Source organism: Diceros bicornis, chromosome 6 (genome assembly GCF_020826845.1).
Source record: "Diceros bicornis minor isolate mBicDic1 chromosome 6, mDicBic1.mat.cur, whole genome shotgun sequence".
Lineage (NCBI taxonomy): Eukaryota > Metazoa > Chordata > Mammalia > Perissodactyla > Rhinocerotidae > Diceros > Diceros bicornis.
Genome location: NC_080745.1, coordinates 15350781 through 15371567, shown reverse-complemented (window position 1 = coordinate 15371567; position 20787 = coordinate 15350781). Strand labels below are relative to the sequence as shown.

The window sequence follows — 20787 nt, the reverse complement described above, 5'->3', positions numbered from 1 at the left end:
AAGGCCTCCATATTTTTTTACTTTTTTAAATTTTTGTTGACACTGTAACATCTTCAAAGTATTAATAAAGTTATCAAATATAAATTATTTGCTATTCAATGAAATGCCACTTCTGGGCGAAAGAGTTCTCATATTTATTGGGTCCCCCACCACAACCTCAGGCTGTTTCTGCTTCGCAATGAGTCGGACAAGAGGTGAAGGTTTCTGAGCTTTCAGGATGTTGACAGGGGTTTCTTCTTAGTGTTGTTTCTCTGATGTTTAGTGAAGTCAGGATCCTGGTGAAAGGTTCCATTATACTCACAGGGTTTTCTCCCTAGTGAGTGTCCTCTGATGTGCTGTGAGGGATGACTTCTGGTAGAAGGTTTTCCCACATTCAAAGGGCTTCTCCCCTGTGTGGGTTGTCTGATGCACACGGAGATTTGGCTTCTCACAGAAATTTTTTTCACATTCATTACATTCACAGGGTTTCCCCTGTGTGTGTTCTTTGATGCACGGCGCCTGATCTATATCCAAAGGTTTTCCCTCATGTGGTACATTCATAGGGTTTCTCCCACCTGCATATCCTCTGACGCAGGACGAGATGATTTATGGCTGAAGGTTTTTTCACATTCACTACATTCATAGAGTTTTTCTCCTATATCTGTTTTCTGATACGTAGGAAGCTTTGGCTTCTTGCAAAATGCAGTAGCATATTGATTAATTTTATAGGCTTTCTTTCCTATATGTGTTTCTTGATGCTGAATGAAATTTGGCTTCTTGCAGAATACTTCTCAATCTTCATTAAAGTTAAAGGTCTTCTCTCCTTTATAAATTCACTGAAGGAGTGACTTCTTGCTGAAACTATTCTCACTTTCAATACACTCATAGTATTTCTTCCCCATGATAACTCTATGGTGCTTATTTAGAGCTGACTTCTCACTAACAGACCACCTTCTACAGTCATTAAATTCACAGTGATTTTCCCTTGTATGAGTTCCCTGATGAACAATGAACGTTGGTCTATCAGAAAAGGCTTTCACATATTCGTTATATTCACAGGGCTTCTCCCATGAGCATGCTCTTATGGGTAATGAAAGTTGCTCCCTCATGGAAGGCTTTCCCACATTCATTATATTTAAAATATTGCTTCAGAGTTTGAATATCCTGATGCTGAAATAGGTCTTCATTTTGACTGACGGCTTTCCCATTTCTATCATATTTAAAAGGTTCCTCTCTGGAAAGAGAATTCTTGTGCTTTGTACAGAGGAGCAATTTCCCATTTGCATTAAACTTGTCAAGCTTCCTTACAAAGGACTTTCTACTACTAATAATTAATTCTGAAATATAATTCAAACTCACTCCATATGAGTCACATTTACCAGCTATTTTTCTTGACAGAACAGAGTTTGTGTCCAGATAAAATGTTTTTCCTAATACGCTATTTCCCTCCTTAGTCAGTATTTTGTTGTTGACAAAATCAACTTTACACAAATGTTGGTCATGCTTTTCCTGACTCTTCTCCATCAGGTCAACGATGCAGAAGGCTAGAAATGAAAATAATTTACCAGAGTTTATAAATGTTAACATCTTTCTTATGAAAAGAAGAAGACATATTCCTATGTCTTACTATAGCCCAGGCTTTGGCTGTGAAAGTAATCCCAAGGGAACACTGCCTTGTTCCCCTAGGTCTGGAAAAAATAAATAACTTGCAGCAGAAGAAAATGACTGGGGAATCTGGCAACAAAACACAATAATTTGGCACTCCAAAAATGTTTATTGTGGTGATCATTTTGCAATATAAACAAATATCAAATCATTGTGTTGAACACCTGAAACTAATATAATGTTGTGTGTCAATTATACTTCAATATAAAAAATGTGACATTCAAAAATGGAAAGAATTTGAAATAAACACAAACAATAAATAAAAAATGTTTGGATGATTGCTTGATGCCGGGATGGGGAACCTCACAGAGAATAGGATCAGCCTAACAATTCAACAAATACTAAGTATAATCACAAAGAAAATTAATAGACAGTGATGGTGAGGGGAGATATCAAAGGAATAATCAGATTTAGAACAATTAGATCAGGATCTAGTCATCTCAAGAGCCTCACTAATGTACATGCTTACAATCTCATCCCTCTCTTTTCTATTTCACATACGCCACCAAATTAAACTTCAGAAAGTGCTCATTTCCATTAGAGTTAAAAGGAAAACTCTATTGCCTAGGCTATATTTGCATTCTCGTTGGGATTCACAAGAAATAATAATGTCCAACGATCTACACATTCAGGCTGTTCTTATGACAAGATCAGATGTACACCTTTATTCACCTAGGATATCATTATCTAAAACTTACAGTCTGAGAATTCGCTTATATAATCAATTATACCATATTTCTACCTGTCTCTTTACATTCATCTTATTTGTCTAATAATTGTAAAGTCTTCTCATGTCAATTTTCTGCTTTTTGCAATTAGGGCAGAAAATAAAAATTCTGAATTCTCAACCATGTTCAATGAAAGCTAAAAAAAAGACAGAAATGACAAATAAGGTGTCTCCAGACTTCTTTCATACCTTTGTCACAATTGATGCAATACTTCAGAGAACTCAATAAGAAAACTGGAGGATGATTTAATGATGAAGATTTACTTCACTATTGTATTATCCTTCTAGGAAATTCCATCATTTTTATGTTTTTCTTATATTTTAGTCTATTTTAGCACTGTTGGACCTAATTGATGACTAATGTTGAAATAATTGCTAGGGTGATAAAACAGCAAAACAGGGGCTGGCCTGGTGGTGTAGTGGTTAAGTTTGCATGCTCCACTTCAGCAGCCCAGGGTTTGTGGGTTAGGATCCTGGGTGCGGACCTACACACCGCTCATCAAGCCATGCTGTGGCAGTGTCCCATATGCAAAATAGAGGAAGAATGGCACAGATGTTAGCTCAGGGACAATCTTCCTCAAGCAAAAAGAGGAAGATTGGCAACAAATGTTAGCTCAGGGCCAATGTTAGTCACCAAATAAAAATAAATAAAACAGTAAAACATTTCAAAATACGTTAAAATAAGATCACTACAATCCTGTGTTTCTTAGATTTATAAATGGGACTAAGTCACCCATATGGAAATTGCAGGATAAAATGAGTTTTATTCAATTAAAAAATGTAAGTAAATTTTCTCTTTGTTCATTCAGATTAAAATTTTATCTTAATTTATAATTATAAGAAATTATGAAAGACACAAAACATCAGTCATTGCTAAGAGAACTCCTTCAAAAAGAAACTCTAAAACTAAAATTGGGTACACTGGAACCCTGATGGTATACCAAGGGTTAATATTCCATTTTGTTTAATATTTGAAGTATATCATTCTTCCTTTTTATATTCTAATTAATTGAATATATTCCATTATTCCTTTTTATATGTGTACTTTTCAGACACCATATACCTAGATTTGTAAAAATCCAAACTGACAATATCTGTCTTTTAACAAGAGGGTTTAGTCCCTTTGAATGTACTGTATTTACTATAATATCTGGATTGGTTTCCTCTGTTTCATTTACAGTTCCCACTTGTTCTAATTTTTACTTGCTTTCCCCCCTCTTTCATTGTCCTTTTTTGGTCTCATCCAATATATTTCTGGTGATTTTTTTTCTTTTCCATTTTCTTCCCTTCAAAAGTTTAAAAGTTACACTTATTATTTTCTTTTAGCATTTATTCATTAAATCTTACCATTCATATTTAACTCAACAACATTTCTTCTAAACAATAAAAGGATTTTAAAATGAGTCCAATCAACTGGTAAATTATTTACACGCTATCATTTGTCAATATTTTATTTTTGGAAACCGGCCCAGTGGCGCAGCAGTTAAGTGTTCGCGCTCCGCTTCGGCGGCCTCTGAGGGTTCGCGGGTTCGGATCCCAGCTGCGCACCAACGCATCCTTTGTCAAGCAGTACTGTGGCGGTGTCCTATATAAAGTAGAGGAAGATGGGCACAGATCTTAGCCCAGGGCCGATGTTCCTCAGCAAAAAGAGGAAGATTGGTATCGATGTTAGCTCAGGGCTGATCCTCTTCACAAAAAAAAAAGGGGGGGTGGGGGCCGGCCCAGCAACATAGCAGTTAAGTTCAAGCGCTCTGCTGCTGGCAGCCTGGGTTCGGATCCCAGGCGCGCACCGATGCACCGCTTGTCAGGCCATGCTGTGGCGGCGTCCCACATAAAGTGGAGGAAGATGGGCACAGATGTTAGCTCAGGGCCACTCTTCCTTGGCAAAAAGAGGACGATTGGCATGAGATGTTAGCTCAGAGCTGATCTTCCTCACAAAAAAAAAATTTTTATTTTTGTAGTTTTTATACCCAACAGAACAAACATTACTACTATTTTATACAGACAGTATTGTTTGAATTTACCTATATCTTTACTTATTTCCTCCCCAAACTGCTTCTCTCCAAGTTTCCCCATCTCAGTTGATGGTATTACCAGGGGTCCGGTGCCTCAGGAAAAAATCTTTGAGTTTTTCTCTTGATTATTCTCTTTTTCTTATATCCATAATCGAACCTAACAGCAAATCCTATTTAGGCTACAACTTCAAAATACAGCAAGATTCCAACCATGTCACTTGACTTTCACGATTTCCAAGCCAGTGTAAGGCACCACAATCCCTTCCACTGAGTACTGCTAAGTGCCCTCCTTGACTTTACTCTTACCCTCCTGCCCACCCCTCTGTCGGCATTCCACTGTACAGCAGTCCGGGATATACATGAATCAGATCAGCACATGTGCTCATTTTGCTCAAAACCTTCCAATGGCTCCATCTCAATTAGAATAAAACTAAGGAGCTTACAATAACCAACAAGGCCAAATATAACCAAGGCCCAACTACCTCTCTGATATCATCTTTAATACATTTCTCATCACTCACTGACCTCTATCCAGCTTGGCACATACCATCCTGTCCTGCACACACTAAACACTCTGGCCTCAAGTTCATGGTACAGGGTATACCATCTGGCCAGAATATTCAAAGTCTACTGCCTCACTCCATTCAAATCTGTGTTCATTATTATATTAACCTCAAAGAGCCTCTTTCCTGACCACACCTTCATAAATAGCACCACATTTCATTCTCTTTTACCACTAAAACGCAGTCATCATATTGTTAGCAGTTGTATCCCCATCACATAGACAAAAATGGCATACAGTAGATGCAAAATTAATACTTACTGAATGAATACATAATATATGATTAAAAGAAGACAAGTGAAATTGATGTGCAAATAATCAAATATCTAAAATGAGAGAGGCAAGGATTGGATTTTTGGAAGAAAACAAAAGAAACCATTTAGCTGTTATCCGCCAGTGTGATACACGCACCTGAGGCATGATGGGCAATTATTCTCAGTCACTTCCAAAATTCTATTAACTCTAAAAAGAGTTTCCTGAAAAATTTCAAAAATGCCAACTTCTGAACTAAGTCCCTAGGATCCAGTTTCTCCCTGGGTTACAGCATCCTCTATACTCACCAACTCACCTGGAAGGCTCTGGCTTTGGAACTCTTCCTCTAATATCCATGGCTCTTCTCCTGGCTCCAATTTGAAAATCACCTCTAGTTTGGTAACACACTACCCTGTGAATGGGAAATGACACAGGACTTGGACCAGGTAGCCTGAGGTTCAGGACTTTTCAAGGAGCACAAAGGTATGCCTGTACAAAAATAAGTCCACTTAACATTTCACTGGAGAAGAGAACACAAATGTTTATAGTGCCCGAAAGGGATCAATCGCCTTTGACTCCTGAATCTCAAATCTGTAAATCATTAATCTCTACAAAGAAACCACCTATATTAGCAGAGAAAAAGGAAACAAATGTTATTTGGTGTCACAAATTATATATTCCCTACCCACTGAGACGAGGTGGCTGTAGTTCTCCAGCATCACATCCCTGTACAGGGTCCGCTGAGCAGGGTCCAGGTGCTGCCACTCTTCCTGGGTGAAACCCACAGTCACATCCTTGAATGACACAGACCCGTGAAACAACACATTTGTGTTCAATCTACAGTGACCAGAACTGGAGAGCATGCAATATGTTTGGGATCTAACACCTTATCACATTCACTGTTGATAGATGAAGAGAAAATGCTATACAGGATCCCTCTGTCAGTATTACATATTGTGAGAAAATGAGAAATCATGGTATAAGGACTTGCCAGTGTATTAATGTCTTAATTCTTACAAAAAGTATATGAGGTCCTGCCAGTGTGCCAGGAACTGTCCCAATTTCAGGGAACACGAAAATGAATAAAAGAATAATCCTGCTTTCAAGTGGTTTATAATCAGGTCAGAACACATTTAAACATAAATATCTACAATAAATTTTACAAAAGCAACACTACAAGTCTCTGAAAGGTAAATAGGTAGTTGCAAAGGGGGAAGAAAAGTTGAGGTCTATCTTGTATTATCAGGTTGAGCTTTATTGAGGAGTAATGCTTTAAGTCTTGACACATAAATTATGTATTTTTTATAAATATGAGCCAACTACATAAATAAGGCATGGAAGCATTAAAAAATACTTGATAAGTTAATGGAACTACATGTTAGGAGAATAGGGTTTGAGATGTATTAAGATAAAGCCTCACAGACATAATCAGAAGCAAGATTATAAGTAATTGGGGACATGCTCCTACAGCCTAAGGGTTCCAAAATATTTAATCATTTACCTTTAATTAAAATATGAGTATTCACTCAGCATAGTTATTTATGCATTATATGTACATGAAATCTCATTCTTATGTTTTTTAATACAAATATCTGTATATAGATATGCTAGTAATTCCTTCCAACATTCCAACAGCTTTTCTTGGGCACTCCCTGGGACAGTGTTCTCAAAGTGTGGAGCATAGGTCAACAATAGCAGCATCACCTGGAAACTTGTCAGAAACGCAAATTCTCAGGCCCCATCCCAGACCTACCATGGTAGCCAGCTTCCAAAATGGTCACCAGTGATTCTTACCTCCTAGCATTCATGCCCTTGTGCAATCCTCTCCCACATTAAATAGGGCTGACCTCTGTAGCCAATTGGATGTTGCAGAAATGACAGAATATGACTAATGAAGCCAGGTCACAGAAGAATATTGTTGCTTCCACTTTGCTCCTTCCCGTATCACTTTCTCTGGGGAAAGCCAGCTGCCATGTCATGAAGACACTCGAACAGCCCTATGGAGAGGTCTACATGGGGAGGAAATGAAGCGTCCTGCCAAACATCAGCATTAATTTGCCAGCCATGTGAGTGAGCCATTATGGAAGAAATTCTTCCAGCCCCAGTCAAGCCTTCAGATAGCTGCAGTCTCATGAGACCCTGTTATGAGAGGTTCGGGGATTCGATCGGAGACGTAAAAGAAACTTTCCACTCCAAACAAATGGACTGAAGGTATATTTTATTATATAGAGGATAGTAAAGGTGATAGTCGGCAAACAGATCTGAATAGGTCAAATATTAAGAGGGAAAAAATATCAGCTCGACTGGAAAGGGAAAACATCCACATCGGCTGAAGAGAAATGACACAAATCAACCGGAAAGAGAAACACCAGGTTGACCGAAAAGAGAACACATCAGATCAATTACTTCATATCAAATCAATTACTTCACATCAAATCATTTACTCACAATATCCACGCCCCACTGCCAGGAGAGTCCTGTCAATCGATGCAGCTGTGCAAGAATCACAAGTCCTGGGCACTGAGCCCCTTGGCTAACGTCCCAGCCCAGTAATTGTGTACGTGCATTGTTCTCTTTGGTTATTGTTTTAGCCCAGCACAGATGGCCAGTCCATCCCGTGCTACGACGCTCCAAGAGCCTTGAAATGTTACAACTTGCAACTCCCTCCGTGGGAGAAAGGCCAGTTTCTACCACGCAGAAAGCAGCTTTTATATGTTTTTTTGTGCTGGTGGCTGTAGGTCAATGGAGCAGCCAAACATGGCTGTACTCATGTCAAGACATTTTCAGCCGTGGCCGTCTCCATTAACCATAAGACACCATATGCACAGACAATGAACTTCTGTACACAAGTACATAAGGCACATCCAAGAATCCAAAATCCAATGACTACAATAATTATAAAACTATCTCACAATAAAGGACCCAAACCCCAAGGTAACCAATCAAATAATCCTTTAGAATATGAAATGTTATTAACTTAATCTTGTAAATCATGTACAGCATCAAAGATAACATTAGATAAGGTAACACTTAGGCCTAACAAACTAGCTTGTCGAAGTCCAGACCAGCCCCCATCAGGGAGGGTAGCAGAAGGCAGGGTAATAGAGAAATTATCTTATATTGAGAAGTTGCTTGATGTTTCTGAGACCAAATTTTTTGGCCATTTATAGTCCAGGTTATAGGTCCCACTGGTGTAGAGCAGTTGGTCTAACAGTGCAGGGTCAAAGGTTGTCCTACGGAGACATTAGTTGGTGTGGAGGTCTGCAGCAGACATGGAAGTGCAGCATAGCATAGCGAACACAGCAGGAATATCTGTATGAAGTTTGTTCTCCCAAGTGTCCACTCTTTTCGTGGATTTATTGTGCTAAGCCTGGGTTGTGTGCTGCATGACTTTGCACCAGATGATCAGCATAAGAGTTATACTTTTGTTTTGTAGAAATTAAAGAACTGTGAGCATCAACATGAAATACAGTAACAATTGTATTTTGGCACCATAATCATATGTCTTTTCATAATTTTTTTTAAGTTAAAAAAACCTTAATTTTGGCAGAAGTTTATCAAAAATATCAAAAGATTTTAAAACACTTGGTCAAATAGGAAATAATGCCTAGTTATTTATTTAATCAAGTTGATAACAAAAATAGTGAAAGGCAAACAGAGAGTTGAAACAGTCAAAAAACAAAAAGAAAAACCTTAATAGAGAGACTTCAGTCTTTTTGAACATAGGAAATTACCTTAACAAAACATAGGTGTTTTGTCTTTTACATAGACTTACTCAAAAGAACACCTTTTAATCTCTATATAAAGAGCAGACTAAAAGTTTAAGAAAATTACCTTTATAAGAGAGAAAGCCAAATCCTAATTTTCCACCAGCTTACTTTAGCCAACTTGACCATGTACACAACTCCTCAGGGCTTTACTTTCATAAACCTTCTGTCACTTACTTTTTACATTTAGAATTTGTCTTATGCCTTTTTTTTTTTTTTAGTACTTTAGGACAAATTTATTTTTCTTAATAAAACAAAAATATCTCTATTTTCTATATCTTTTTTATGGACAACATACATTTTGCTTTTTGTATACAGACTTTTCAGAAATGTGTACTTTCTCACAGAAAATTCCTCAACATGCACAGAACGTTTATCAATAAACCTAAGTATCTTTCAGTTTTTTTTTTTTTTGAGATAAGAAGCCAAAGGCAGACAAATCTATGCTGAGCAACCAATTTTTAATGTTTTATCTTATGTGGAAGTGACCCAGAGACTCAATAAATTTTTATTAACTTAATTTAGTAAAACTCTAAAGCTTTAAGTTAGCAAAAAGATTTTGGGGGCTGTTTTTGAAATAACTTTGTCTTTTAGAAGTCTCTGTGTATTAATTAAAGATTGCATTTCATCGTGAGAGGTTTTGAATCCTCTCTTTTAAGGGTGACCCTTAAGGTGAACTCATCTGAAACAGAGGTTTTTCAGAATAGCCATCACAATTTCAAATTACTTCAAAAGTTTACTTATTTTCACTTGCTTAATTTTAGATCAGGAATTCCGGGGGAGTTGAAGCGGGGAAGCTCAGCAAGAGAGGGGAGAGGAGCAGCAGATTCAGCTTCGGATGCCGGCATGTTTAATTACTTAATTATTTTCTCTTAAAGAGGCAGTACAGTATTTTTTATTTTATTTAAAAACCTCAAAGGATTAAAATAGGCTTCCCACTAGTTGTTTAACTTTTTAGCTGGCTTTTTCCAATTGCATAAGCAAATACATCAGTTTTGGTAAATTAAAATTGCCCCATTTTGGCCACTTTTTCTCTCTGGAGTCTATGGAATATTGTGGCCATGTGGTGTTACAAGAAAAAAAAACTATCTTCTTCTTGGACATGGGCTCCTAGCTGAATATAGCCCATTTAGCCAAGAGGTGGCCCAGAGGGCTCTCCTTGGGGACAGATGGAACTTCCCCCCTTCAAAATTACAAACATACAGAACCGACAGTCAAATGGGATCCCAAACAGAACAGATAGATGCATCTAACAGATTCCGGATAAAAGTCCTACAATTATTCCCACTCCAGTAGGGACAGCCCTGCCTCTTAAAGAGACAGGACTCCAGATGGAGGGGAAGGGAGTTCTTGGTGTAAGCAAAAACAAACAAACAAATAGACAAGCAAACAAATAATTCTAGAGGCTGTTTCCCTGTCATAAGAAAAATGTGCCCAGGGTCAGCGGTGCCAGGTCAGATGGAAAGCACTGGGAGCAGTGCCTAGGGCAAATCACCTAGGCAGCTGCTGGACTGTTTCCCAGGACATCCCACTTGGCCCAGGCCCACCAAGCCACGGACAAAGAGCCTCCCGGCTGGCTCGCCAAATTATTATTGGATACATATTCAGGCTCTCTATTTGTCACTTAAGAGGGGCCAAATAAAACTAGAATGCCAGGCTCATGGCAAGGAAAGAGTTTCTATTTTGGGTGACATCAGCCGGGACTGTAAATGTGAAACTTCTTTTTCCAAGAGTACCTTCTCCCTTGTATATTATCCCTATCTTCCATAGCCCGACGATAAGCAGTCAATAAACACCAACCTCGCTGTGCCAGAAAAGAAACATCATCTCTTTTTTTCTACTGTCTGCAAAGTTTTGGTCACATCCAATGATTCATATTTTGCAGACGAACATCCCAAGATTCACATAATCCTGACCTATAAGTCCACTCCCCAGCCAGAGTGCAAAAGGGAGGGTCCTCCCATCCTGGGATCTCTTCCACCTTGGCTTCAGTTACCTTTTGGTTGAACAGGAAAGCCATCTCCTTAATTGAATCCTGCTGACAGTGCCAATTATGTTATGAGAGGTTCAGGGATTCGATCAGAGACGTAAAAGAAACTTTCCACTCCAAACAAATGGACTGAAGGTATATTTTATTATATAGAGGATAGTAAAGGTGATAGTCTGCAAACAGATCCGAATAGGTCAAATATTAAGAGGAAAAAACCATCAGCTCGACTGGAAAGGGAAACCATCCACATCGGCTGAAGAGAAATGACACAAACCAACCAGAAAGAGAAACACCAGGTTGACCGAAAAGAGAACACATCAGATCAATTACTTCATATCAAATCAATTACTTCACATCAAATCAATTACTCACAATATCCACACCCCACTGCTGGGAGAGTCCTGTCAATCAACGCAGCTGGGCAAGGATCACAGTCCTGGGCAAGGCATCCCTTCCACAGGTGGAACTCTCACCGGGTCTCAGTCTCCAGCAGTTTATATAAGCAGTTACAGAGTTTACAGAGCAAGCATCTAGTGTTCCCATGCACAAATGGTTATCAGTGGCGTACGTGCACTGAGCCCCTTGGCTAACGTCCCAGCCCAGTAATTGTGTACGTGCATTGTTCTCTTTGGTTATTGTCTTAGCCCGGCACAGATGGCCAGTCCATCCCGTGCTATGATGCTCCAAGAGCCTTGAAATGTTACATCTTGCAACTCTCTCCGTGGGAGAAGGGCCAGTTTCCACCACGCAGAAAGCAGCTTTTATATTTTTTTTTGTGCTGGTGGCTGCAGATCAATGGAGCGGCCAAACATGGCTGTACTCATGTCAAGACAGACTCCAACCAGAATTACCTAGCTTTGAAACCACTTATAAATATGTGGCCCAGTAAAACTACATTAGATAATAAATGTTTGCTGTTTTCTTTAGTTGCTAAGTTTTTGGATAATTTCTTACACAGCATTAGATAACTAATACATCTAATAAACAGATACTCTCAGGATGGGTCTTAGCAAACAGTGTTTTAACAAGCCCTCCAGGTATTTTGATAGACACCAAAGCTTAAAAACCAGTGATCTAGAGCAGGAGTTGAAAAACTTCTCTTTAAAGAGCCCAGTAGTAAATATTTTAGGCTTTGAAAGCCATAGATTCCCTGTCACAACTACTGAACTCTGCCATGGTAACACGAAAGCAATCAGACAATTTGTAAACATATGGGTTTGTCTGAGTTCCACTAAAATTTTATTTACAAAAAGAAGTGGCAGGTCAGATTTAGTCTGTGCCAAGTTTGCTAAACCCTGATCTAGAAAATAGGCAAGAAAAGTAAAATATGGTAATATCAAAATTAAACTCATAAAATGCACCCTAAATACAAGACGGACTGCCTCTTGAATGACTTAATGTACATTTTAACAAGCTCCCAGGAGACGCTCATGCTGCTGCTGATCCTGAATCCATGCTTTCAGACCACCAAGGTAGGAGATAACAGCCCCACTTTTGAAATCATGAATGCAAATAATAGAATCAATGAAGAGATGAAATAAACTCTAGAGTTACATGTCCAAATATGCATTTCAGGAGCAATGATGCAGAGTTGTGCTAACCAGTATGGTTAACCCCTAGCCACACACATTACTGAGCAAAGGAGATGTGGTCAGGCCAAACTGAGATGTGTTGCAAGTATAAAATAACAGATTTCAAAGACAGTACAAAAAAATTATTATCAGTGTTTTTTCTAATATTGATTACATGCTGAAATGATATTTTGAATATGCTGACAAATATATTATTAAAATTAATTTCATTTGTTTCTTTTTTACTTTTTTAATGTGGCTACCAGAAAAATTTAAATTACATATGTGGCTATTCTATTAATCAGCACTGATCGACAAGAATAGCAAAGTATGCCTTAAGGAAAACAAGAAGGCAAAGACCAGGGTGAGAGTTGACCATCTAATCCAGGGGCTAATAATGGAGAGGTAGAATAGAGACTTGATCCCATGGAAAAAGTTCAAAGAAAATCAAGTCCCTGATTCATGGTACAGAGGGAAAGACAGGGAAATTGCCTCCTGGGGTATCTTTATGAGCATCCAGGTAAACCCATGGGCCATTTGCAAAGACTGGGAAGCTGAGAGAAAGAGGTTGGGCAGAAATAAGAGCTAAAGAGCTCTTGGAGATGTTCTGCTTAAAGTGTCTGTGGAACAGGCAGACAGACATCTCTAGGAGGCAGCTGGATGTGTGGTCCTGAAGCTCAGGAGGGAAGACCAAGAGGAAGGTGAGGAGAGGAGAGTCACTGGCATTTTGGTGGTAACTGAAAACAGCAGTGAATCAGACGGTTCCAAGGAAAGAGACTGAGGTGGTAAAAGTACAAGTACTGGATATGAGGGAACTCCACACAGGAGCCTGGAAGAAGAACAGGCCATGAAAAATTTATCTGAAAGGTAAAAATAAAACTAGCAACCTACATTGATAAACACATAGTTCTTCACTTATGGAAAATGAAAAAGCAGAGCTATTTTAGGAAAACCAAGGGCATAACAGGAAGAACTAAGATAATCAAAATAACCAAACACAAAAAACAAAGACACAGCAAGAAATGGAAAAAAATCTTTTAATTACAATGGTACTCTCACATACATATATTGAGCAGAAAACTGCTTAAAGTAAGAACTGAATTCAATTACAAAGAGTCATCAAAGAACAAGAAAAAGTTCTCAGAAATTAAAAATTGACTGCTGAATTGTGAAAACCAAAACTCTCAACTGAGGGCCTAAAACAGAACAGAAATAAATGAAAAATTGTACAAATCTCCTAGAACATGTGACAAAGGATAGAGACTGGCGAGTGCACGTGGCAGGTCCCAAGAAGATTGAGCCTTCTCTCCTGGGCATATAAAATAGTAACAGAGTTTGGTCCAAGATGGTGACATAGAAGGCTCCTGAACTCAGCTCCTTCAATGGACACACTGAATCTACAGCAAGACATGGAGCAATTCTTTCTGACAGAAATCCAGAATCTAGCTGAGTGATTCCTACACAATGAGCAAAAGAGAAAATACCCACATCAAAATGGGTAGGAAACACTGAGACACAACCTCACCATAAACCCCACCGCCAGTACAGTCCCATACAATCAGGAGTGAACTCTCAACTCTAAGCTTCTCTCTGAGGAGCAAAGGGTTTGGACAACACATTTAGGGCCTCAACTTTTAAGACTCCCACCTGAGGGTGTTGATACAAATAACCAATAACCAATCTATACATAAGACAGTTAAGGCGAGATTTACTTGAGCCAACCTGAGGACTAGCCTGGAAAGGCAGTCTCCACAAAGGAAGAAAGTATTCCAGAGAAGCATGGTTTTCAATAGAGTTTTATGCCTTTTTAGAACAAAGAACATACATCAAACATACCCAGGATACATATTCATCAAAGTTTCAAAGAGATATTTAGTTACAGATTAGCAAGTCAACATGACCCTGATGTTTGGGAAAGGAAACTTATTTCAGGGGTACTGATACTGGTGATACTAGAATCATAGGAAAGGAAGTATGCATCCTTATCTTCAAAGAGTGCATTCTTTTACTTTGAGACAATGTTTAATGCATCCTTATCTTTAATGGTTACAGCAGATGCTGTACATTTGATAGGCCACAAGTCAGGCTTCTTTAGTTCAGGCTGAGTCAGGTTTAAACAAGAATAGCTACTCCATATACCTCAATATGTGAAAATTTCTTATCAAGGGACAGGCCCTCAAAACACTGAGCTCTGAAAGCCAACAGGGCTTGCATCCACTAGAACTACAAGACTATAGCAAATAAAGAAATAGTTCTTAAAGGGTTCCTGAGTCTTGCTGTGGCTATCCCACCAGGGCTCAGTGCCAAGGGAGCACATAGAAATGCCCGTCTCCGAGTCTTTCCCTGAAAGAAGCTATCTGCATACATTAAAAGCTGCTGCCTGAGGACCAGATATCTAATTTAGCACACACCTAGGGGCTAACTGTGATCCTCCCATGAAACCAGGGAAGCCGTAAGACATCACTCTGCCTTCTCCCTGAAGCCCGCTCCAAATTGCCAATATCTCCCTGGAAGGAGCTTGGACACACGTCTGGCACCCAAGATTTTGCAGCTGCTGCTCAAGGGATAGGCCTCTGCATCACGTGGCCTTGATAGCCACCAGGGCTTGCATTCACAAGACCCACACAACTGCAGCAAACGAAGAGTTCTAACCTGTGCAGGAGCACACACCTCCACCCTCCTCCCACCCCCTGGGACTATATACCCATGCCCAGTGCAGAGGGAGCATGCAAAAAAAGCCCATCTCCAGTTTCTCCTTGGAATGAACCTAACTACATACTTTCCCAGCTGCTGCCTAAGGGTCCAGCTTCCAATCAGCCTGCATCTATGTGCTGACCGAGATCCTCCCCTTTGGTGCACTGAGGGGTCTTGGTGCGCCCTCAACTACTGGGAGCTACTAAGAACAAAGAAGGTCGCTTGGACAATCTCAAAGGTTTGAAAGATCCTTGAGTGGTAGCAAGGATATGGAGAAAAAGAAATCCTTACGCACTGTTGGTGGGGACGTTAACTGGTGCAGCCACTATGGAAAACAGTATGGAGGTTTCTCAAAAAATTAAAAATAAAACTATCACATGATCCAGCAATCCCACTTCTGGGTACACATCCAAAGGAAAAGGAGACATATTTCGAAGAGACATCCGCACTCGTATGTTCATTGCAGCATCACTCACAATAGCCAAGACATAGCAACAACCTAAGTGTCCATCAACAGACAAATGGGCAAAGAAGATGTGGTATATATACACAATGGAATATTATTCAGCCAGGAGAAAGAAGGAAATCCTGCCAATTGGGACAACATGGATGTAATTTGAGGGCATGATGCTGGGTGAAATATGTCAGACAGAGAAAGACAAATACTGCATAGTATCACATACGTGGAATCTAAAAAAAAAAATCAAACTCAGAAACAGAGAGTAGAAAAGAGGTTCCCAGGGGCTGAGGGGTGGTGGGAACAGGGATAGGATGGTAAAAGGGTACAAATTTTCAGCTATAAGATAAATAAGGTCTGAGGATCTAATGTGTAACACGGTGACTATAGCTGATAACACCATATTGTATAACTGAAATCTGCTAAGAGAGTAGAACTTAAATGTTCTCACAAAAAAATAAAATAAAATAAATATGTGAGGTGATAGATACGATAATTAACTGGACGGGGGAATCCTTTCACAAATTATCACAATGTACACTTTAAACATCTTAATATTTTATCTGTCAACTACACTTCAGTAAAGCTGAAAAAAATTTTAAACAAAATACTAACAGTTTTCCAGCTTATGAGAAACACTGGGACACAAGCCCACTAAAAGCCCGAGATTTAAATCATAAGATTATAGAATGCTGCCCTCTTTACAACTTTGCACCACATCAACAGGCTCTAGTGCAACAACAGCAGATCACAGCTGAAGGAGCTGAACAGCTTCGAGACACAGGAGGACACAGGGAAGCCCAAAGTCAAGCAGGCAGTCAAGAACAAGCACACTAAAGGAGTTGAACACTCCTGCACCTACAGCCACAACAGACATTAAACACAGACCAACCCCTAGCCAGAGTAACAAATCCTCACAGAGTTCTGTTACCATGTCCAGCTTTCAAGAAAAAATTGCAAGGCATACCAAAAAGCAAGAAAAAACACATTCAGAAGAGACAAAGTAATCATCAGAACCAGACACAGATATGACACAGATGTGGGAATTATCAGAAAAGGAGTTTAAAATAACTATGATTAATATGTTAAAGAGTTGAATAAAAAAATTAGACAACATTAAGAACAAATTAGTAATGTAAGTAGAGAAAGAGAAATTCTAAGAAAAAAATCAAAAGGAAATGCTAGAAGTCAAAATCACAGTCAATAGAAATGAGGAATGCCTTTGATGGGCTCATCACACAGCAAGCCGAAGAAAGAACCCAGTGACCTAGAAAACAGGTCAACAGAAACTTCACAAACTGAAATGTGAAGAAAAAAAGAACGAAAAAATAGAACCTCCAAGAACCGCGGACAACATCAAAAGGTATAATATATGCACAATTAGAACACCAGAAGAAGAAGGAACAGAGCAGAAGAAATATCTGAAGTAATAATGACCAAAAAACACTCCAAAATTAATGACAGATCCAGGAAGCTCAGATAATACCAAGCAGGATAAATACCAACAAAACCATATCATATTCAAACTGCAGAAAACCAAAGACAAAAGGAAAATTCTTGAAAGAAGTGAAGAAGTTGGGGTGAGGGGGGAGTGTGAACCTTACCTACAAAGGAACAATGATAAGAATTACAACAGGTGGTCGGCCCAGTGGCACAGCAGTTAAGTGTGCGTGCTCCGTTTGGCAGGCCAGGGTTCGCAGGTGCCCCAGGTTCATAGGTTCGGATCCCGGGCGCACACCAACACACCGCTTGTCAAGCCATGCTGTGGCAGCGTCCCATATAAAGTAGAGGAAGATGGGCATGGATGTTAGCCCAGGGCGAATCTTCCTCAGCACAAAGAGGAGGATTGGCATCAGATGTTAGCTCAGGGCTGGTCTTCCTCACAAAAAAATTTAAAAAAGAAAAAAAGAATTACAACAAACTTCTCAGAATCCATGCAAGAAGAGAGTAGAGTGAAATACCTAAAGTGCTGAAAGAAGAAAACCACCAACCTAGAATTAATGAAAAAGACACATTGAGGCATACATGTATATAACTCTGAATGACAAGGATAAACTCTCACAAGCTTTCAGATGAAAGAACAGCTGACTCACAAAGTAAAGGGAAGTATCCTAGCTTCAGATTTCTCCACTGCAGTGGTGAAAGCAAAAAGACAATGAGATTATGAGAAATGGGCAAAAGGGGGCCGGCCTGGCGGTGTAGTGGTTAAGTTCGCACGCTCCGCTTTGGCAGCCCGGGGTTCACAGGTTCAGATCCCGGGCACGGACCTATGCACTGCTTATCAAGCCATGCTGTGGCAGGCATCCCACATATAAAGTAGAGGAAGATAGGCACGGATGTTAGCCCAGGGCCAATCTTCCTCAGCAAAAAGAGGAGGACTGGCAGATGTTAGCTCAGGGCTGATTTTCCTCACAAAAAAAAAAAAAATGGGCAAAGAGTTTTAATAGACAGTTCTCCAAAGAACAGACACAAATGACCAATAAGTACATGAAAAGATGCTCAACATTATTAGTCTTTAGGGAAATGCAATCAAAAACACAATGAGATTCCACTTCACACCCACCAGGATGGCTACAATTAAAAGGATAGACAGTAACAAACATTGGCAAGGAAGTTGAGAAATCAGAACCCTCATGTATTGCTGGTGGGAATATAAAAATGGAGTCATCAGAGAAAACTGTAGAGTGTGTTAGATGAGAAGTGCTATGTTAAAAATACAAAATGGGGCCAGCCCCGTGGCTTAGCGGTTAAATGCACCTGCTCCACTACTGACAGCCCGGGTTCGGATCCTGGGCACGCACCAACGCACCGCTTCTCTGGCCATGCTGAGGCCGTGTCCCACATGCAGCAACTAGAAGGATGTGCAACTATGACATACAACTATCTACTGGGGCTTTGGGGAAAAAAAAAATGGAGGAGGATTGGCAATAGATGGTAGCTCAGAGTCGGTCTTTCTCAGCAAAAAGAGGAGGATTAGCATGGATGTTAGCTCAGGGCTGATCTTCCTCACAAAAGAAAAAAAAAAGTGGACGAAGGTAAGGACACTGCAGGTTAGTGTGGCAATTTTAAGCTGGGAGTCTCTGTAGACCTCACTGTGCAGTGACATTGGAGCAAGGTCCTGAGGAAGTGAGGGAGTGAGCCACCAGGCTCCCTGGGGAAAGTGCACTCCGGGCAGAGGGTACATTTGGTACAAGGATGAAGGTGGCATTGTGCCTGGTATGTTTCTAGAACAGCAAGACGACTAGTAGGGATGGAGCAGACTGATCAAAGAGCTAAGGAGGTAAGATTGGAGAAATAAGGGCCACAGAACCCACTGTAAGAACTCCGGCTTTTACTCAGAGGAAAATGTAGATGTTGAGCAGAGGAGTGACATAGAATAACCTGACTCACATTCTACAAGGAGCACTCTGGATAACATGCTTAGGCACCAGGCTTGAGGAGCAGCGAGACCTGCTCTGTGACTATTCCCATAATCCAGACAAAACAAGACCAATTACCCTGGCCTGGTCCAGGTAATTGCAGCAGAGAGGATCAGAAGAGGTCAGACTCTAGATCAGATATAGGACCCAGGGGTTTTTGCAACCAATAATAATGTGGAGCATGAGAAAAAACAGGTCAAGATGATTCCAAGGGGTCTGCTACTAAACAAGAAGGGAAGGCTCCAGAGGGAACAGGCTTGGGAGGGGGAGCCCAGAAGGTCAGTTTTAGTCACGATGATTTTGAGTCTATTAAACATACAAGTGGACATATAGAGAGGACAGTTAGATATATGCATCTCAAGTACAGGAAGACATCTGTACACCAGAGATTATCAGAAATGATCAGGCTACCAACAGTACTGATGAGAAGAGATGAACTCACTAAGGGAGGGCCTCAGACAGTGAAAGGACAAGCACCAAGGACTGCACTCTGGGGCACACCAACATTCAGAGGTAGGAAGAAAAGGAGGAATCTGCAAACAATGCGAGAGAAGGGACAGGAAGCGAGTGTGGAAGCCAAATGAACACAGTAAATCAGAAGGAAAAAGTAACCATGGTGTCAAATGTGGCTACAAGGTCAAGTAAGATGAAGACTGAGACTTCACCACTGGATTTAGCAATGGAGGTCACTGCTGACCTTGACTAAATTATTAAGAGATGGGATAGGGTTTTAAGCCTTTAATTCCTATCAAGATGCTAAATTAGCACCACTGCTGGCTCCCTCCCTGAAGATCCACCCAGGGAGAAATAGAGCCCGAAAGCAAAGAGAACTCTGAGCAACACTTGGTGTGACTGTGGTTATCTGAACTGGCATGTGTGAGCTGTGCTTTGCCCTGGAACAAAAAGTACCTGCTCACACCCAGGGATGACAAATGAAAACTAAGAAGAAACAACTACAACTTATATCACGTTCTAAGGATAATTTCACTAATATAAAGAAATTAAATCTATAATTTAAAAACTTTCCATAAAATCTAGACCCTAGATCAATTAACTGGTGAATTTTTACAAACAAGGAACAAACAACACCAATCTTACAAAACACTTCCAGAGAATAGAAAGAGGGAGGAAACAGTTAACATGTTTCTTTGTGGCCATTATAAAATTGATATAAAACCTGACACAGACATTATAAGAAAGAAAAATAACAGTCTCTCTCATGACAAAGACAAAAATGCTAAACAATTTATCATGAAATATATTTAAAGATGATAGAATATCAAGCCCAAGTGAGATTTTTTGCTAGAAAATAGGCTGGTTTAACACTTGAAAATGAAAATATTAATAGGATTGCCTCAAGCAAGATGTTAATTCAATCAATTCATTAAAAGGATAAAGGAGAAAACCATATAATCATCTTAATATTTAAATTTAACACCCATTGGATGATAAAAACTCTCAGTAAACTAGAAATAGAATGAAACTTCCTGAAGAATAGCTACCAGCAAACATCATGCTAAATGATAAAATATTGAAAACTTGAGACTGGGAAGAAAACAAAACAGTACTGTTTCTATGCCATGCTACATTAGAACTCCTAGCCACAGCAATAAAGAAAGAAAAAGAGGAGGTCAAGATGGCGGCGTAGGCGGACTCTGAACTCACCTCCTCCCACGGACATAGCCAATT

At 39.7% G+C, this 20787-nt stretch overlaps 1 protein-coding gene across 9 annotated transcripts in view; it reads right to left on the bottom strand.

Moving 5' to 3' along the window:
• Positions 1-97: 97 nt before the first annotated feature.
• The window catches only part of LOC131406975 (putative zinc finger protein 487), a 33074-nt gene continuing 12384 nt past the window's right edge, over positions 98-20787 (bottom strand). For 4 of the 9 annotated variants that reach the window (XR_009220412.1, XR_009220413.1, XR_009220414.1 and 1 more), the window contains one exon: positions 11083-13985. Coding sequence is in view for 4 of the 9 variants with exons in the window: in XM_058542924.1 (XP_058398907.1) it covers positions 1033-1566 (534 nt within the window). In the remaining 5 variants the exon portion in view is untranslated. Of the gene's footprint in view, positions 3957-5508; positions 5613-5885; positions 5995-11082; positions 13986-20787 lie in introns of those variants that run through there. The other 5 variants (XM_058542922.1, XM_058542925.1, XM_058542924.1 and 2 more) reach the window with 4 other exon arrangements.